At 38.7% G+C, this 15,938-nt stretch overlaps 1 protein-coding gene across 1 annotated transcript; it reads left to right on the forward strand.

The window, feature by feature from the left end:
* Positions 1 to 3,258: 3,258 nt before the first annotated feature.
* Positions 3,259 to 10,673, forward strand: RGS20 (regulator of G protein signaling 20). The gene is made up of 4 exons (XM_070749162.1): positions 3,259 to 3,404; positions 8,519 to 8,587; positions 9,247 to 9,481; positions 10,437 to 10,673. The coding sequence occupies exons 1-4, from the start codon at positions 3,259 to 3,261 to the stop codon at positions 10,623 to 10,625; spliced, it is 639 nt and encodes a 212-aa protein (XP_070605263.1). The 3' UTR covers positions 10,626 to 10,673.
* The last annotated feature ends 5,265 nt before the right edge of the window (positions 10,674 to 15,938 follow it).

Here is a 15,938-nt window from a genome sequence, read left to right on the forward strand (position 1 = left end):
AGAAAGACATGTTTTTAATGAAGAAATGTACATGTACATATAAATGAATAATGAAGTTTCTTTCACTTAACTTGTAAACTTTCTTAAACTTTTAAATTTACATATGTTCAACTTCTCTGCCACCCAATCCTGTAGGACAGAGGTCCCCAACCCTTTTTGCACCAGGGACCGGCTTTAAGCGATCAAGAGAGGAATGGGTGAATGAATGGACGGAGGGTGGGAAGGAAGGAAGGAAAGAGGGAAGGGACAGGAACAGAGGAAGGAAGCAAGGAAACTTACGAAAGGGGAGAGTAAGAGAGGAATGAGTGAAGGGAGGGAGGGAGGGAAGAAAGTGGGAAGGAGAAAGAAAAGAAGAAATAGAGGAAGGGAAGGTAAAAGAGAGAAAGAAAAAGAGCAAGAAAGAAAGAAAGAAAGAAAGAAAGGGGGAAGGGACAGGAACAGAGGAAGGAAGCAAGGAAACTTATGAAAGGGGAGAGTAAGAGAGGAATGAGTGAAGGGAGGGAGGGAGGGAAGAAGGTGGGAAGGAGAAAGAAAAGAAGAAATAGAGGAAGGGAAGGTAAAAGAGAGAAAGAAAAAGAGCAAGAAAGAAAGCTGCAAGCACCCCCCCGAGCCCCCCAGGCCGGCTGCAACCTTTTAAAACACGCGCGCCGCTTCGCAGCTGTCTCCTGAAGCCGAACGCGGAAGTTAGCGTTTGGCTTCAGGAGACAGCTCCTTGGCGCTTGTATCTCGAATTTGGGCTTGTAAGTAGAACAAAAATATCTCTCCCCTCCCAGCTCTTATCTCGAGTTGCTCTTAAGTAGAGCAGCTCTTATGTCGGGGTTCCACTGTAATACATAAACACTTTGTGGTTAGATTAGCTATTTTTTTAATCTCATGGCTTTTATTGTTTTATCAATGTATTAAATACAAAGAAAAATAAAAATAGGAATTGTATACGCAATAATGCGAAGTTACAGCTTTCAATTCTTTAGCAAGTGTTGGCCTTTGTACATATCAAGTTCTTCCCGGGAACATACAGGGTTATGACATATTGGTTTAATATGTGTGGATCTAAACAGGATGGCATTTTGTAACTGACAGATGGAAATTTTGTTAATGCTCAAATTTTTTAAGTGCAGTATTAAATTTTTGGGTATGGCTGGCACCCAGTTTATCAATAACCATTGGGACCATAATGACCAGTTTGTGACATTGTATTATCATTATTTTAGTTGGTTTATTTATTTATTTAAAAAACCCCAAACATACACGCAAACATACCATGCATAAATTGTATAGGCCTAGGGGGAAGGGAATATCTCAGTTCCCCCATGCCTGATGACAAAGGTGGGTTTTAAGGAGCTTACAAAAGGTGAAGAGGGTGGAGGCAATTCTGATCTCTGGTGGGAGTTGGTTCCAGAGGATCGGGGCCGCCACAGAGAAGGCTCTTCCCCTGGGCCCCACCAAACGACATTGTTTAGTCAACGGGACCCGGAGAAGGCCAACTCTGTGGGACCTAACTGGTCGCTGGGATTCGTGCGGCAGAAGGCGCTCCCGGAGATATTCTGGTCCGATGCCATGAAGGGCTTTATAGGTCATAACTAACACTTTGAATTGTGACCGGAAACTGATTGGCAACCAATGCAGACTGCGGAGTGTTGGTGTAACATGGGCATACCTAGGGAAGCCCATGATTGCTCTCACAGCTGCATTCTGCACAATCTGAAGTTTACGAACAGTTTTCAGGGGTAGCCCCATGTAGAGAGCGTTACAGTAGTCAAGCCTCGAGGTGACGCATGCATGGAAGCAAATATATCAGCGAAAATTGCTGAAATCTCACTCATGTGCGCATCTCACACAAGATTTGGCTTCTGGCGCATGTGCAGAAGCTGAATGTCACATGACCTGCCCATCCTATGAATGTGCGTGTGCCTGCGCCAGTTTCCAGGAACGTTCTAGAAGTGGGGAAAGGTAGGAACCCCAACCTGGACAGAAAGTGTTATCTGTTTACTTCCACAAAAAATACCTCCTTTTTCAATACATTTCAAGGATGTGAAAAGACACCAGGATGGGCTGGGATGGGGAGAGAAACGTTCTAAAACAGAAAAACCAATAATGTGGATCCTTAAATCATTCAAGTCCATCTGCTTTATTATAGCTTTCCTTTGTTAAACACGCTGAATAAGGTTTTTGAAACAATGACTAGGTTAATCTTCTTGCCAATCCTGAAAATATGCTTTTCAGATTCAACAAGGCCTGTTCCTGTCTGAGGCACAGGATTTTTGCTGAACAACAAAGCAGCTGTCAGGGACATGAGGAAGCCTATAGTTTTCTGTTTGTTTGTTTGTTTGTTTGTTTGTTTGTTTGTTTGTTTGTTTGTTTGTTTGTTTGTTTGTTTTATTTTGTCCAATGCACAATGAAGGTTATAGAGGATATACTCGTAGTAAAATATATCAGAAAAAGAATAGAACAGATATAGGAATAAAATATAGGAATAAAGATAAAGGATATAGGAATAAGATATAGGAATAAAATATATCAATGAAAGAATAGAGAAAGGATATATGAATAGAATGAAAGATATAGGAGATATAGGAGAGACAATAGGATAGGGGAGGGAAGGCATACCAGTCCACTTATGCACACTCCTTACTGACCTCTTAGGAATCTGGTGAGGTCAACCGTGGATAGTCTAAGGGCAAAATGTTGGGGGTTAGGGTTAGTCGTATTTTTTACAGTCAAATTTGGAGCGATTAATATTAAGTTTGAATCTGTTGTGTGCTCTTGTGTTGTTGTGGTTGAAGCTGAAGTAGTCGTTGACAGGCAGGACGTTGACAGGCAGGACGTTGCAACATATGATATTGTGGGCAATACTTAACTCATAGTTCTAAGCTTTCTAGACCCAGGATTATAAATCTAGTTTTGTAGGGTATTCTGTTTCGAGTGGAGGAGTGAAGCGCTCTTCTGGTGAAGTATCTTTGGACATTTTTGAGGGTGTTAATGTCCGAGATGCGGCATGGGTTTGAAACAGATGAGCTGTATTCGAGGATGGGTCTGGCGAAAGTTTTGTAAGCTCTGGTAAATAGTGTGAGACTGCCAGAGCAGAAGCTACGTAGGATTAGGTTAAGACATAAGGTTAAGACATAGATCTCTTTGCATTTCGAACAGCAATTAGAAAAACCATTGGTTGCCATTGCAGCATGGCAGCTATCAACAACCCAGCATACAGCTTTTTTCTGGCATGTTTAATCTATTTCCTAACATTCTATTTTGCAGCTCATGGGATCAGAGCAGGTGGAAATGCGCAAAAGGCAGACCTCTTCATCTCAGGAGATACCACACTCTCTACTTGCCCAGTCTGGGGTGGAGATTCGTGGCTCCAATCCCTGCTGCTTCTGTTGGTGCTGCTGTTGCAGTTTCTCTTGGTATGTCTTTAAAATATATTCAATTCGGCCAGAGGGAGGATGACGGCTAGTTTCCATAGGAACATAGACATAGGTCCCTTGGGTAATCAGATTAGCAGGGAAGGAAGATACCTAGAGTAAGCTAGGCAACAGCTGTGTGTAGATGAAAACAAAATCATGCTGTTTGTGGAGTTGCACAAAGATGCAAGATTGATGCTATTCATATATTACGTGTTTCCCATTTAATTTTCCAAACAGGATAATTTAATTGACGAATACACTCTAGATCTATATAGTGGCCAAATGGACCAATAATAGGATTCAGGGTTAAATCAGATTATTCATAGCATGTGAATTGTGAAATCACTTTGTTTTCTTTAAGCACAATAGGTACTGAACTCAGAAAGTGAGAGATTAGGAATCCTAACTTCTCACCCCTGCAATTATTGCAATAAATATAAATGTGTATGCAATGTGTATAGGGTTAGGGTTAGTTGGCAGTCAGCAGAATTAGCCTGCAATACTGCATTCTAACCACTGCACCACTACATCTCTTTAACATAGAATCAGTAATCTAAAGTAATAGCTATAGCACCTAGAATTCTACATCGCTTTACAATGCTTTACAGCCCTCTCTAAGCAGTTTGCAGAGTCAGCATATTGCCCCCAACGATTTGGATCCACATTTTACCGTCCTCAGAAGGATGGAAGGCTGAGTCAACCTTGAGCCTGGTGAGATTTGAACTGCCAAATTGCAGGCAGGCAGCAGAAGTAGCCTGTAGTACTGCACTCTAACTACTGAGTCACCATGGCTCATAATGACATATCACTAATGTGCTGATATGTCTGAGTTAACATATTTTGTGAATAATTGTCTTAGTTCTGAGTGACCATTTTATTTTATTTATGATTTATTTTATTTATTTATTTATTGGATTTATATGCCGCCCCTCTCCGTAGACGTGTTAGCCAATAAATTGTAAGTCAGAACTTTTATTCATATCAACGTTAAGAATAGCCCAGTCCATGTAATGCCCGAATGTCAGAATCAACAGCGAACATTATATTTATAATAATACTTAGATTGCTCAATGGTCTTGAAAGTTGTTTTTATCACTGGTTCCATATTTGCAGAAAAACTTTAAAAGGTCAGTTAATTCTCCCATAAATCTGAGAATAACAGTCTAGTGTTGGCAATCTATGGCTCTGAACAGTAAAGGGCTGCAAAAAAAATTATTACCACACTGTGGGTGTGGATTGTTTTGTGGGTGTGGCATGCAGGCCATGTGACCAGGTGGGAGTGACTTGACGATCATGTGACCGGGGGTCACTTAAAGATCATTTGCCTGGCTTAAAGGCCAACTTGACGTCTCTCACGTCAAGGGTTTGGGTTAGGGTTAGGGTGCCTGGCCTCTCCTTGTCTCAAAGAGATACAATTTCCTTATCTATTTACTACTACTGAACATCTAAAATATACTATTTAATTCTATGTATATATGCCATATATGCAGTGAAGGGATACGAAAATCTTTACTACCAAACTGTGGGCATGGCTTATGCAGGATGCCCTGTATTTTCTTTCAACATCTCTCAGTGCAAATTAGATGCTCTGGGGTGGAGCTCCATTTTCACTACCCACTGCGTGCCCCCTCCTGGGTCCGGGCAGCAGCCCAACCCTGCCTCTGAAGCTGCATGCAGCTTTTTCACCCCTCTGCTATGGCTCTTAATGCCGCTGCTGCTGCCACCTCCATGGCCTGCCTGCCATGCGCAGCACAATGAAAGTTAGCATGTTTCACAATTTATTTATTTATTTATTTATTAGATTTGTATGCCGCCCCTTTTCGTGGACTCGGGGCGGCTCACAACACAATAAAACAATTCATAACAAATCTAATAATATACAATTTAAAATTTAAAATAGTTAAAAAACCCCATTTTTAAGCAGACATACCTACAAACATACCATACATAAATTATATAGGCCCGGGGGAGATATCTCAATTCCCCCATGCCTGACGACAAAGGTGGGTTTTGAGGAATTTACGAAAGGCAAGGAGGGTAGGGGCAGTTCTAATCTCTGGGGGGAGCTGGTTCCAGAGAGTCGGGGCTGCCACAGAGAAGGCTCCTCCCCTGGGGCCCGCCAACCGACATTGTTTAGTTGACGGGACCTGGAGAAGGCCCACTCTGTGGGACCTAATCGGTCGCTGGGATTCGTGCAGCAGAAGGCGGTCTCGGAGATATTCTGGTTCGATGCCATGAAGGGCTTTATAGGTCATAACCAAAACTTTGAATTGTGCCCGGAAATTGATCGGCAACCAATGCAGACTGCGGAGTGTTGGTGTGACATGGGCATATTTGGGAAAGCCCATGATTGCTCTCGTAGCTGCATTCTGCACGATCTGAAGTTTCCGGGAGAATGGGAGAAATGGGGGTCCCCTGCTCCTCCTGGAGCCCATTACGATACGGAACCACAATGTGACCCTCACCACTTGCCTCTGGCAATGGCAGTGACATTGGCTATGGTGCAGCATGGGGCAGCCCAGTGTCTTGTGGTGGAGAGCAGGTCATGTGTCCACAGCACTAACCACCCACCATTTCTTGCTGCAGTTGGGCAGTGACAGAGAGAGAGAGACAGAAAGACAGATAGATAAATGCAGCTCTGTCTGCTCCCCTCTCTGCCTTTTCCCAGTTTTGCAAGGATTCAACAGATGCTACCTTGGTGATGGCGGGGAGGTTTCCCTATAATTTGCCTGCCAAGCATCTTTCAGGGTGCCTGGGGACTATATTTCCTGGCCACATTGGACACAGTTACAGGATGCATATGCGTGCCTGTGTGTGTGTACTGTTGATTGAGATGATGCTTCTCTGAAGTGCATGCGGCGATCTAAGGTGGCCATCTCATGGTGCTGTGATGTAACAACCTGACAGTCACTCCTTTTGCAATGCAAGGTTTATTTTTGTCTTTCCAAAGACAGAAAACGTGGCCAAATTTCCTTACAATTATTCCCTGGGTGTGGGAGTTGGATAATGGAGAAGTGAGAGTGGAAGAGGAAGAGACAAAGAGAGAGAGAGAAAGAGAGACACACCGAGAGAGAAGGGGGAGAGAGAGGAGGGAAAGGGAGAGAGAAAGAGAGACAGGGAGAAAAAAGATTTAAAGAGAGAAAGAAAGAGAGGGAGAGAGAGAGGGATACACAGAGAAAGAGAGGGGAAGAGACAGACAGAGAGATATACAGGGAGAAGAGAGAGAGATAGGCAGGCAGAGATAGAGACATAGAAAAAGAGAGAGAGAATGAAATAAAAAAGAGAGACAGAATGAAATAAAAAAGAGAGAAAGGGGAAAAGAGAGTAAGAGAGAGACAGAGAAAGCAAAAGAAAGAGAGAAAAGTGAGAAAGAGAAATGGAAATGGAAATAGTGAGGGAGAGTCAGAGAGAGAGACACAGAGAGAGAGACAGACAGAGAGAAGGAAGAGAGAAAGAGGGAGGGAAAGAAAGAGAGAGACACAACAGGGAAAAAGAAAAAGTGGGAGGGAGGGCAGGAAGGAAGGAAAGAGAGAGACATGAGACACAGAGACAGATGGAGACAGTCATGTGACTGGGTGGGAATGAGTGATGTCGAGTTGACCATGTCCACCCAGGTTTTGTGGCTCCTGATGTTTTCCTTTCTGTAGAAAATGGGTCCAAATGGTTCTTTCAGTGTTTAAGGCTGCGACCCCTGGTCTAGTGAGTAGATATATGGTCCTTTAAACTCTTGAGGAAATGTTTCTACATTTTTAAAATTCCATTATTCCATTAACCTGTATTTGTGGATGGATTTAAGAGCATCTCAGATGATACCCATCAGTTTACAATGCTTGAAGTAAGCGTCATAACTTCTACTATAGCCTCAGTTGCGCAGTGATTAGAGTGCAGTGCTGCAAGCTACCTCTGCTCATCACTGGCTGCCAGCAGTTTGGCAGATCGAATCTCAGTAAGCTCAAGGTTGACTCAGTCTTCCACCCTTCCAAGATCAGTAGAATGAGGACCCAGATTGTTGAAGGCAATATGCTTACTCTCTGCAAACTGGTTATAGGGCTGTAAGGCGCTGTGAAGTGGTATATAAATCTAAATGCTAAATGCTATAGGAAATCAACCTTTATCCAACCATCAAGTGTATAAATACCCATTAGATTCTCAGTTGCAATAGGACCTGAAGTTTGAATTCCCTGATTGAATTGTTTTAAAGAAAAAAGAGAAAGGAATCTGAATGGACCAACAGTGAAAGACATGTCCAGCATCATATGCTGTTTTCTTCACTTAAATCCATTACAAGTTTGAAAAACTAAAATATGATAAGATAATTAAAAGTAAAGGTTTTTCTGTCCAGTCATGTCTGACCCTATCTCTGAGCCAGCGTTCTCTGAAGATTTACCATGGGCATGTAGCTAGCATGGAAATTTACCATAGATGCATGGAACACTGTTACCTTCCCACCAAAGTGGTACCTATTAGTCTACTCACATTTGCATGCTTTTGAATTCCTGCGTGCCATAAGTTCACCATCACAGGTATATTCCATTGAAAATTTATCCAATTCTAAATCAAATATAAAATTTATTTCAATGCAAAGTAGAGCAGTTCTCTCCAATGCAAAAGCTTCTTTGCAGATTTTCATGAGTTCAAACTACGAAGCATATGAAGCAGTCTATTAAAATTATAAAACAGGGACCTTTCTGACATAAGAGCAAATGACAATAAAAGAATAAACGACCTTGAGTAGTTGGACATCGGAACATTAAAGTGCTAATTTGTTTCAGATAAATCTATGTGTAATATTTTACCGTTCTTACCCTCCTTCATACAACAGATTTTCTAGAAGAAATCACATTTGCTAAAAATATTATTTTCTCTTCTGTCCCATATTTTTAAACTAAAGCAAGCCAGCTGATATATTATATAAACAAATATTTTTCTAAGATATTAAAAATGAGATGCCTTATAATTAAACACATCAAATTTAGAAGAAATTGCATGGTATCCTGGTGGAATTCTTATACTGGGGGAATTAAATTATAATCTATATTTAGGTATCAACCCTAGTAGTAAATTTAAAATAGCAATTTTTTATTTCAGTTTCACCAAACTCTGTTTTATTACAGTCTTACTGTTAGAAATCAAGACGGGCAACCAGAAATTGGACCAGAAATTATTCCATACTGTGAACAAGGGTAAGGATTAATTGGTAAAGTCATTTTAGTGCATTTAAAGCACTAGTATCTCTTAGATAGCATGTATATTGGGAATGATGGAAGTTGTAGTTTATTTAAACAATATTTAGACAATATGACATTGGATAAAGTCATTACCTTTCTCATACCAGTTTAGCATATTCTGGTTGCCATGAGATCACTGTCATGCAACACGTTCACTTATAAAATGAATCTAGTTAGCATGTGCTATGAAAATATATGAAAAATTAATGCAAGAATTTCTTTTTCCATTTTTACTTTATGAAAAAATGAAAAAAAATCCCAGACAGTTGCTTTTGCTCCTTAATACTGCAGCTACAGGATAGCAGCATATAAGAAAGAACATGAAAGTACTGGTTATGCTGAGTAAATATATTGTAGATAATTGTACTGATCAGTTCAGTAATAAACATACTACTATAAGATAACTGATAGAAAAAGTACTTATGGAGTATTTTATTGACAGAGTATTAATAACAAGGTATCATTCACCACCTTTGTGCATTTTTTGTATTTTTTTAAGTAAATTGCTTCAAATTTCAGATTTAGTAATGCATCAAACCTCTTAAATTCCACATTTTCCTCCCATACCGTAGTAACAGTGTTTATTATTTTTCATTCATTTATTTTATGTATAGCTCAACGCCATCTTTAGAAGAAGCAACTGCTTGGAGACATTCCTTTGACAAACTGATGGCAACACCTTCAGGTCGAAATGCTTTCAGTGAATTCCTTCGGTCAGAATACAGTGAAGAAAACATGCTTTTCTGGCTGGCTTGTGAGGACTTAAAACAGGAATCCAACAAGAATGTAATTGAAGAAAAAGTCAGGCGAATATATGAAGATTACGTTTCTATTCTTTCTCCAAGAGAGGTTTGTTTCAATTGTAATTCCCTTGATTTTACATGATTCAACCCAAGATATATCATGAACTGTTCCAAGCTGTTCTTGTTCAGATGGCATATTTTAAAGATTAAAACTGTTGCAAGATTGCTCAGATTTTTAAAGTTTGATAGTTTTAAAGTGATTTATTGTATAACATTTAAACATTTATTCTTATGAGGTGATTTAAAGAAGTGGTCTTCTTGGGAAATAAACTGCAATACTAAAATGTTAAAAAACTTAGAATATATATATAAAAGAATAAATTGTCTTTAAGCATACCACTGAGGATGATAGGGATAAGTCCATAAGTAGGGGACAGGTGTAAAATTGGAACTTATCTTTCTAGAAGACTGACATGGTTCACTCTCGTAGAATAAGTTTCCAAAAGATTTAATTTATCCATTGCTAATGAAGTCCAGCTGCATAGCCCAGTGCAGTTATGGGTGGCTGTTCGGAGATCAGTTTTCGCTGGCAGATATTTGAAGGCAGCTGTTGCTCAGGAGCCTGTTTTTGCTGACAGAGCACTCAGGCCATCATAGGTGCTCCTGACATGAGTGACATATTAGCTGGCCACTCCCACCCCAGCATTCTGAAGTCCAACACAACCCTAATGCAGCCCACAATTAAATTGAGTTTGACACCCCTGCCTTAGTATGATGTATTCCAAATTATCTACGTCTGTTTTAAATCCATATCCTTCAAATACTAAACATTGGAAGAAAATGTCTTTTTTTCAGGGAAAAACAAAAGCTGTGGATTTTAAAATAAAGACTAGATGATAGCAGAACATTATCCAATGTTTAAGTGGTAATATAATGTTCTCGTTATAAAAAGTCTATATAATTTTCAGACCCATTGTGAAACTATCAAATTGTTTCCGCTTTTAGCAACATAATTGAGGAAATACATTATTGAACACTTTAATAAATTCATTTATTAACAGGTCAGTCTGGACTCCAGAGCAAGAGGAATTATTAACCGGAACATAATGGAACCATCGATACATACTTTTGATGAAGCACAACTCCAAATTTATATGTTGATGCTCAGAGATTCCTACCCTCGGTTTGTGAACTCTGCTATTTACAAAGATTTAGTTATGTCACATTTTCAAAAAAATGCTGAATCATAGAATTTACATTTATTTAGCACTTAGCTACCAACTTACACAAACAAAACTTTGGCCTACCACCCATTAATATGGGATTTAGAATCAACAAGCTGATTACATAATAGTAATTCAGTAAGAAGTGTATCTTAATACAATGGTAACAGTGTTCCAAAGTTTACGCATTCTAAAATTTCACATTATCTCCTGAATTTTAAGTAGTTCTGCTTAAATTATAAGTGCTGATGGAATGTATATAGAAAAAAATTGTGAATAACAGCAATATGCACTGTATTAAAATTCTGAAATGCATAGCCAGATTTTAAACAATTATATGATCTACGCCCATGATGGGGAACCTATGGCGGAGCCCTCTCTGCAGGTATGCGAGCCATTGACCAGCTCAGTTCCACTGTGCATGTGTGAGTGCCTCCCGCTGGCCAGCTGATTTTGGGGTCAGACAAGCTCATGCTTTCTCACCATCTGCGTCCTGTGCCTTCCTAGATCTCTGGAGATTCCACCCCAGTGTTGTTTGGGCACGCAAGGATTTTCCCACCTCTCAGCCTTCTTTGGGGATGGGAGACTACCCCCCACAGGTCCGTTTGGGAAAAGAGGTTTTCCCCCCTTCCCAGCTGTTTTGGGAATGGGAGGCTTTTCTGTTTTGGGATGGAAAGCCAAAACGGGGTGGTTGCACATATGCAGGGGATAGAATGTGCGGGAGGGGCATTGCATTATCTGGGTGGCTACCCATGCATGTGCAATAGTGCATGCAAACACACTTTCGGCACCTGAAGGAAAAAAAGGTTTGCCATCATTGGTCTATATCAGTGTTTCTCAACTTTGGCCATTTGAAGATGTGTGGACTTCAATTCCCAGAATTCCCCAGCCAGCAACGCTGGCTGGGGAATTCTGGGACTTGAAGTCCACACATCTTCAAACGCCCAAGGTTGAGAAACACTGATCTATATGGAGTGCTTCACTATCCAGGTGTCCTATCAGTGAGGAACTGGAAATGTGGGATTAGCACTCCATTCAGTGTTTTTCTTATTTTACAAATGATTTATTATGCTTAGTCCAAGTTTTCCCCTGCATCAGGGATCTTGATCAAATAAATGTCAGTTCTTTCCATTCTGCTCGTTATATAACCTATACTAAGCCTCTGATAAGATCTTTTGAATATTAAAGCAATTCATATCAGAGCTGTTGCAAAGCTTTAAGGAAAAATCTGATATTGAAATTTATCCTCCACTGATCTTGGACAACACAATCCAAGAAATCTTATAACCTTTGAGGTTCTGTTACAGCAGGGATCAGCAACGCATAGCTCTGGAGCTGCCTGTGGCTCTTTCATCCCTCTGCTTGGCTTTAATTCAACTACATATGCTAGTTCTGTGGCCTCTCAGGAAATAGCCAAGCATGGGAAGGGTTTTGTGGCTCCTGTGGTTTTCTTTTCTGTGGGAAATGGGTTCAAGTGGCTCTTTGAGTATTTAAAGATCCCTAGTCTATAGGGATCTCTGATTTTAGCCAAACCTACTTAAAACTTACATATGATAAAACATTTTAAGTTTAATTCGTAAAACAATGCTTACTGAAAGCATACCAAAATTGGAAAGTTTAACCAAGCCTAAGAGAATTTCTATGAATTCTGAAACTTTTTCTCAGTAAGTTACTTGAAGTGATTACTTGCATTGTACAAAGCAAATCTTTCTTTTGAATTTGAAATGTTCACGATAATCCCAAAGGTGCTTTTTTCAAAAGGCAATTGGACTTTTTTTTCCCCTTGAAGACATTTTGCTTCTCATCCAAGAAGCTTCAAAATGGAAGAAGCTTCTTGAATGAGAAGGAAAATGTTTTCAAGAAAAACTGAAGTCCAGTTGCCTTTTGAAAAAGGCAAACCTTTGGGGAAACCATGACCTGGATGACTAAGAATCTCCATAGACATATTCATATGATAATTTCTTCATGGTTATGACAAGTGGCATTGAGTCCTTGAAATAATTCAAAAACTGAGTTCCTTCATATTTTTCTCTACCAACAAAAAGTTCAGCTTGGGCATTATTTTTAAAATTCAGAATAATCCACTCCTCTTTAATGAAAAACTAAGTTTTACTTACCAACTTAATCGTAGGAGCAGCATTTCTTCATTAGTAGCATGAGTGCATTTCAAAGTTAACAACAAAGCAAAGCAAAATGCACAAACAAAAAAGTCACTAGAGATGAGGCCCATAAAATGTTATCTTATTACTGAACCCATAGAATGAATTTTTGTTAATATTTCTAGAAAAATGAATAGAAAACACATGAAAACTTGATAATCGCTGCTCTAAATCAAGTCTCCAATATGTATCACACCTACCTTCATTTTGTAAATGGAAATCATAGTTTTAAATATTCATAAACTGGGGAGCCAGTTTAATCTAAGAATATCAATTTGGTAACTGTAGAACTCATTAAAATCTTGCTTTCCAATTGATTTTGGTGGAACTCTGAATAATTATTCTATTGCTTAAACTAGAAAACAGCCTAGTATTTTAAAGAATGTATACATTACGAAAACTAATAGCTGTGAACATCTTTAATAAAGAATAGCTTTATATTTATTTATTTCATAATTACTTCCTGCTATTAAAGAGTATTGTAGAATTGGTATTAAACTTGTTTTAAATTTTTACCCAAATACCAGAACAGAATCATCTGATTTGTGCATAAATGTATATTACTTTCACCAGCTATATTAGAATACAACTTCAGCTTTAAGTATTGACTCATTAAATTACCTTCTGTGCTGTTGACTATGGAATTAGAATGGGAAGAAATCTTATAACTCCCTACCCAGTACAGGCTTATAACCATTCATTTAGTGCTAGAAGTTATAACGGCGCTGAAAAAAAGTGACATGATTGTTTTTCACTCTATAGTTGCAGCATCTCTGTGATCATGTTATCAAAATTCAGACACTTGGCAAATGACTCATACTTTTTAATTTATTTTATTTTTATTTATTCAATTTTTATGCCGCCCTTCTCCTTAGACTCAGGGCGGCTTACATGTTAGCAATAGCACTTTTTAACAGAGCCAGTGTATTGCCCCCACAATCTGGGTCCTCATTTTACCCACCTTGGAAGGATAGAAGGGCTGAGTCAACCTTGAGCCGGTGATGAGATTTGAACCGCTGACCTTCAGATCTACAGTCAGCTTCAGTGGCCTGCGGTACAGCACTCTTACCTGCTACACCACCCCGGCTCCTTATGATGTCCTGGGGTCATGTGACTACTTTTGTGAAGCCAGATTCACTTAATCATTTTACTAGCTTAACTGCAATGGTTCAATTAATAACTGGCAAGAAAGATTATAAATTGGGGCAAAACTCACTCAACAACTATTTTGCCTAGCAACAGAAATTTTTGTCTCAACTGTGATTGTAAGTCAAGGATTACCTGTACTTTATGCAGCAGCCTGTTACTGATTGACATTTCACTCAGAATGCTTCTCATATCTAACTGAACTACACGCCTTGTGCATACTTCTCCATCCTTAAACATCATATGTACTATACATGTATCTTCACATCAGGGGTGAGTTCTTCAGTTTGGACCAGATCACCTGAATCATTAGTCACCCGCTGGTGATGTAATTTTGGCGTCATGTATCCAGTTCTGTCTGTGCCAGTTTGTGCTCACCGCCATCTTTTTTTCTGAATTTTTGGCTGATTTTCCTGTGTTTCGATGGCTTCTCTTCATTCTGTGCATTGAAAAGAGCCTTTGCACTTGCCCCCAGGTTAATACTGACCTTTATTTCTTTGCTGAAGCACAGCTGATCAGTTCCTCAGCTGTGTTTCAGGCTGAATCCACCTTCTGAGTATGCGCGGAAGAGAAATCGTACAAGGGCATGCGTGCACGCTTGCTTGCTTGCTTTGCACGCATGTGGGAAATGTCACAATGCCCACATTTACCAGTGGCAAAGGTAAGTGGAACCCATCCCTGCTTTATATACACAAAGTAGGAACTATTTGTTTTAGCTATGAAAGAAAGTGGAGCTAAATTCTGCAGCAACACAAGCATTATGTAAATTTCATTGATTAAATCTACAAAAGAAATTTTAAAAATCTCCTGTAAGTCAAATATGTGTTGTATTGGAAAAATATGTATAGAAGGTTCATAGAATTACATCCATTCCATTTACATTAATATAAAAATACATGCAAATCTTCCTCAATAATTTATTGGGTATGAAATATCCTCCAGCAAATAGCAGTAAATTAAAGATTAATGCTTTCCCTTTTCAGAAATAGATTTAATTATGGATTCTCTGTGGATGTTTTTATGCTCATATGGTAAAAAAAACTCTGATTGTATTAAAAATGGAGCCATTAAAATAAAATAGAGTTAGTATATTACTTTTCTTTTCCTGCCTATAATCCAGCCTATAATCAGTATTCCCCTTTGGGGACTGCAAAACAAGAACATTGTTAGGCTTCTCTCCACTGGGACAAAATACTCATATATATACTAATTTACTTTTCTGTTCAGTGCAGCAAGCTGAAGATGTGTTTTATTTTTCCATATTAACCTTTTTTAAAAAAAGAAAACTTATTAAAAGAAAACCCCACAGTGCCAAGGGAGAAGATACAGAACAAACTGATATTTCAACTGTGACCATAAGTTCTATTATCTTATTAATGTAAATCAAATCAACTGTAACTGTATGACTCAAGAAAGCATGTTCCACAATATTGCTCTGAGTTGCATAGAAGAACGTATCTCTGGATATAATTTTGGCGGTCATTCTCCCTCCCTCTTACCATTTGAATGACTGATAAAGTGCTATCAAATTCATAATAATTTCTAGTGACAATATGAATAGATTCTTTTCAGGCACTATTACATATTACCATAGGAGATTAGTTTTCCACAAAATACAATGCAATTTAGATAGATAATATTTCATAAAAATTAAAGGCATAAGAGAGGAAATCCTATTTAAAAGCTCAGAAAAATGTATAATTCCTTGATAAATAAAATAAAATTATAAATTGATATATATATATATACTCAGAGGTATAATTCTATACAGTGGATCCTGTTCACAGATAATCACACAGCAAACTGTAATTAATTGAATTAATTAATTGAAATATATATTTTGACTGTTTAACTTTTTTGTAACTAAATAAAACATGCAATAAATATAAAGACAGTACTCTATGATGTCATTGTACAGTCTTTTTCCCCAGGGAAGAGTAACTGCAGCAGTTACCTTAAAGGAAGGGTGAAAAAAGTAAATGAAAAGGTTAGGCCAGAAGGACCTTATATTCAAGTCAGTTCTAAACTCTTCAAA

The sequence above is a fragment of the Erythrolamprus reginae genome, chromosome 3 (genome assembly GCF_031021105.1).
Source record: "Erythrolamprus reginae isolate rEryReg1 chromosome 3, rEryReg1.hap1, whole genome shotgun sequence".
Classification (NCBI taxonomy): domain Eukaryota; kingdom Metazoa; phylum Chordata; class Lepidosauria; order Squamata; family Dipsadidae; genus Erythrolamprus; species Erythrolamprus reginae.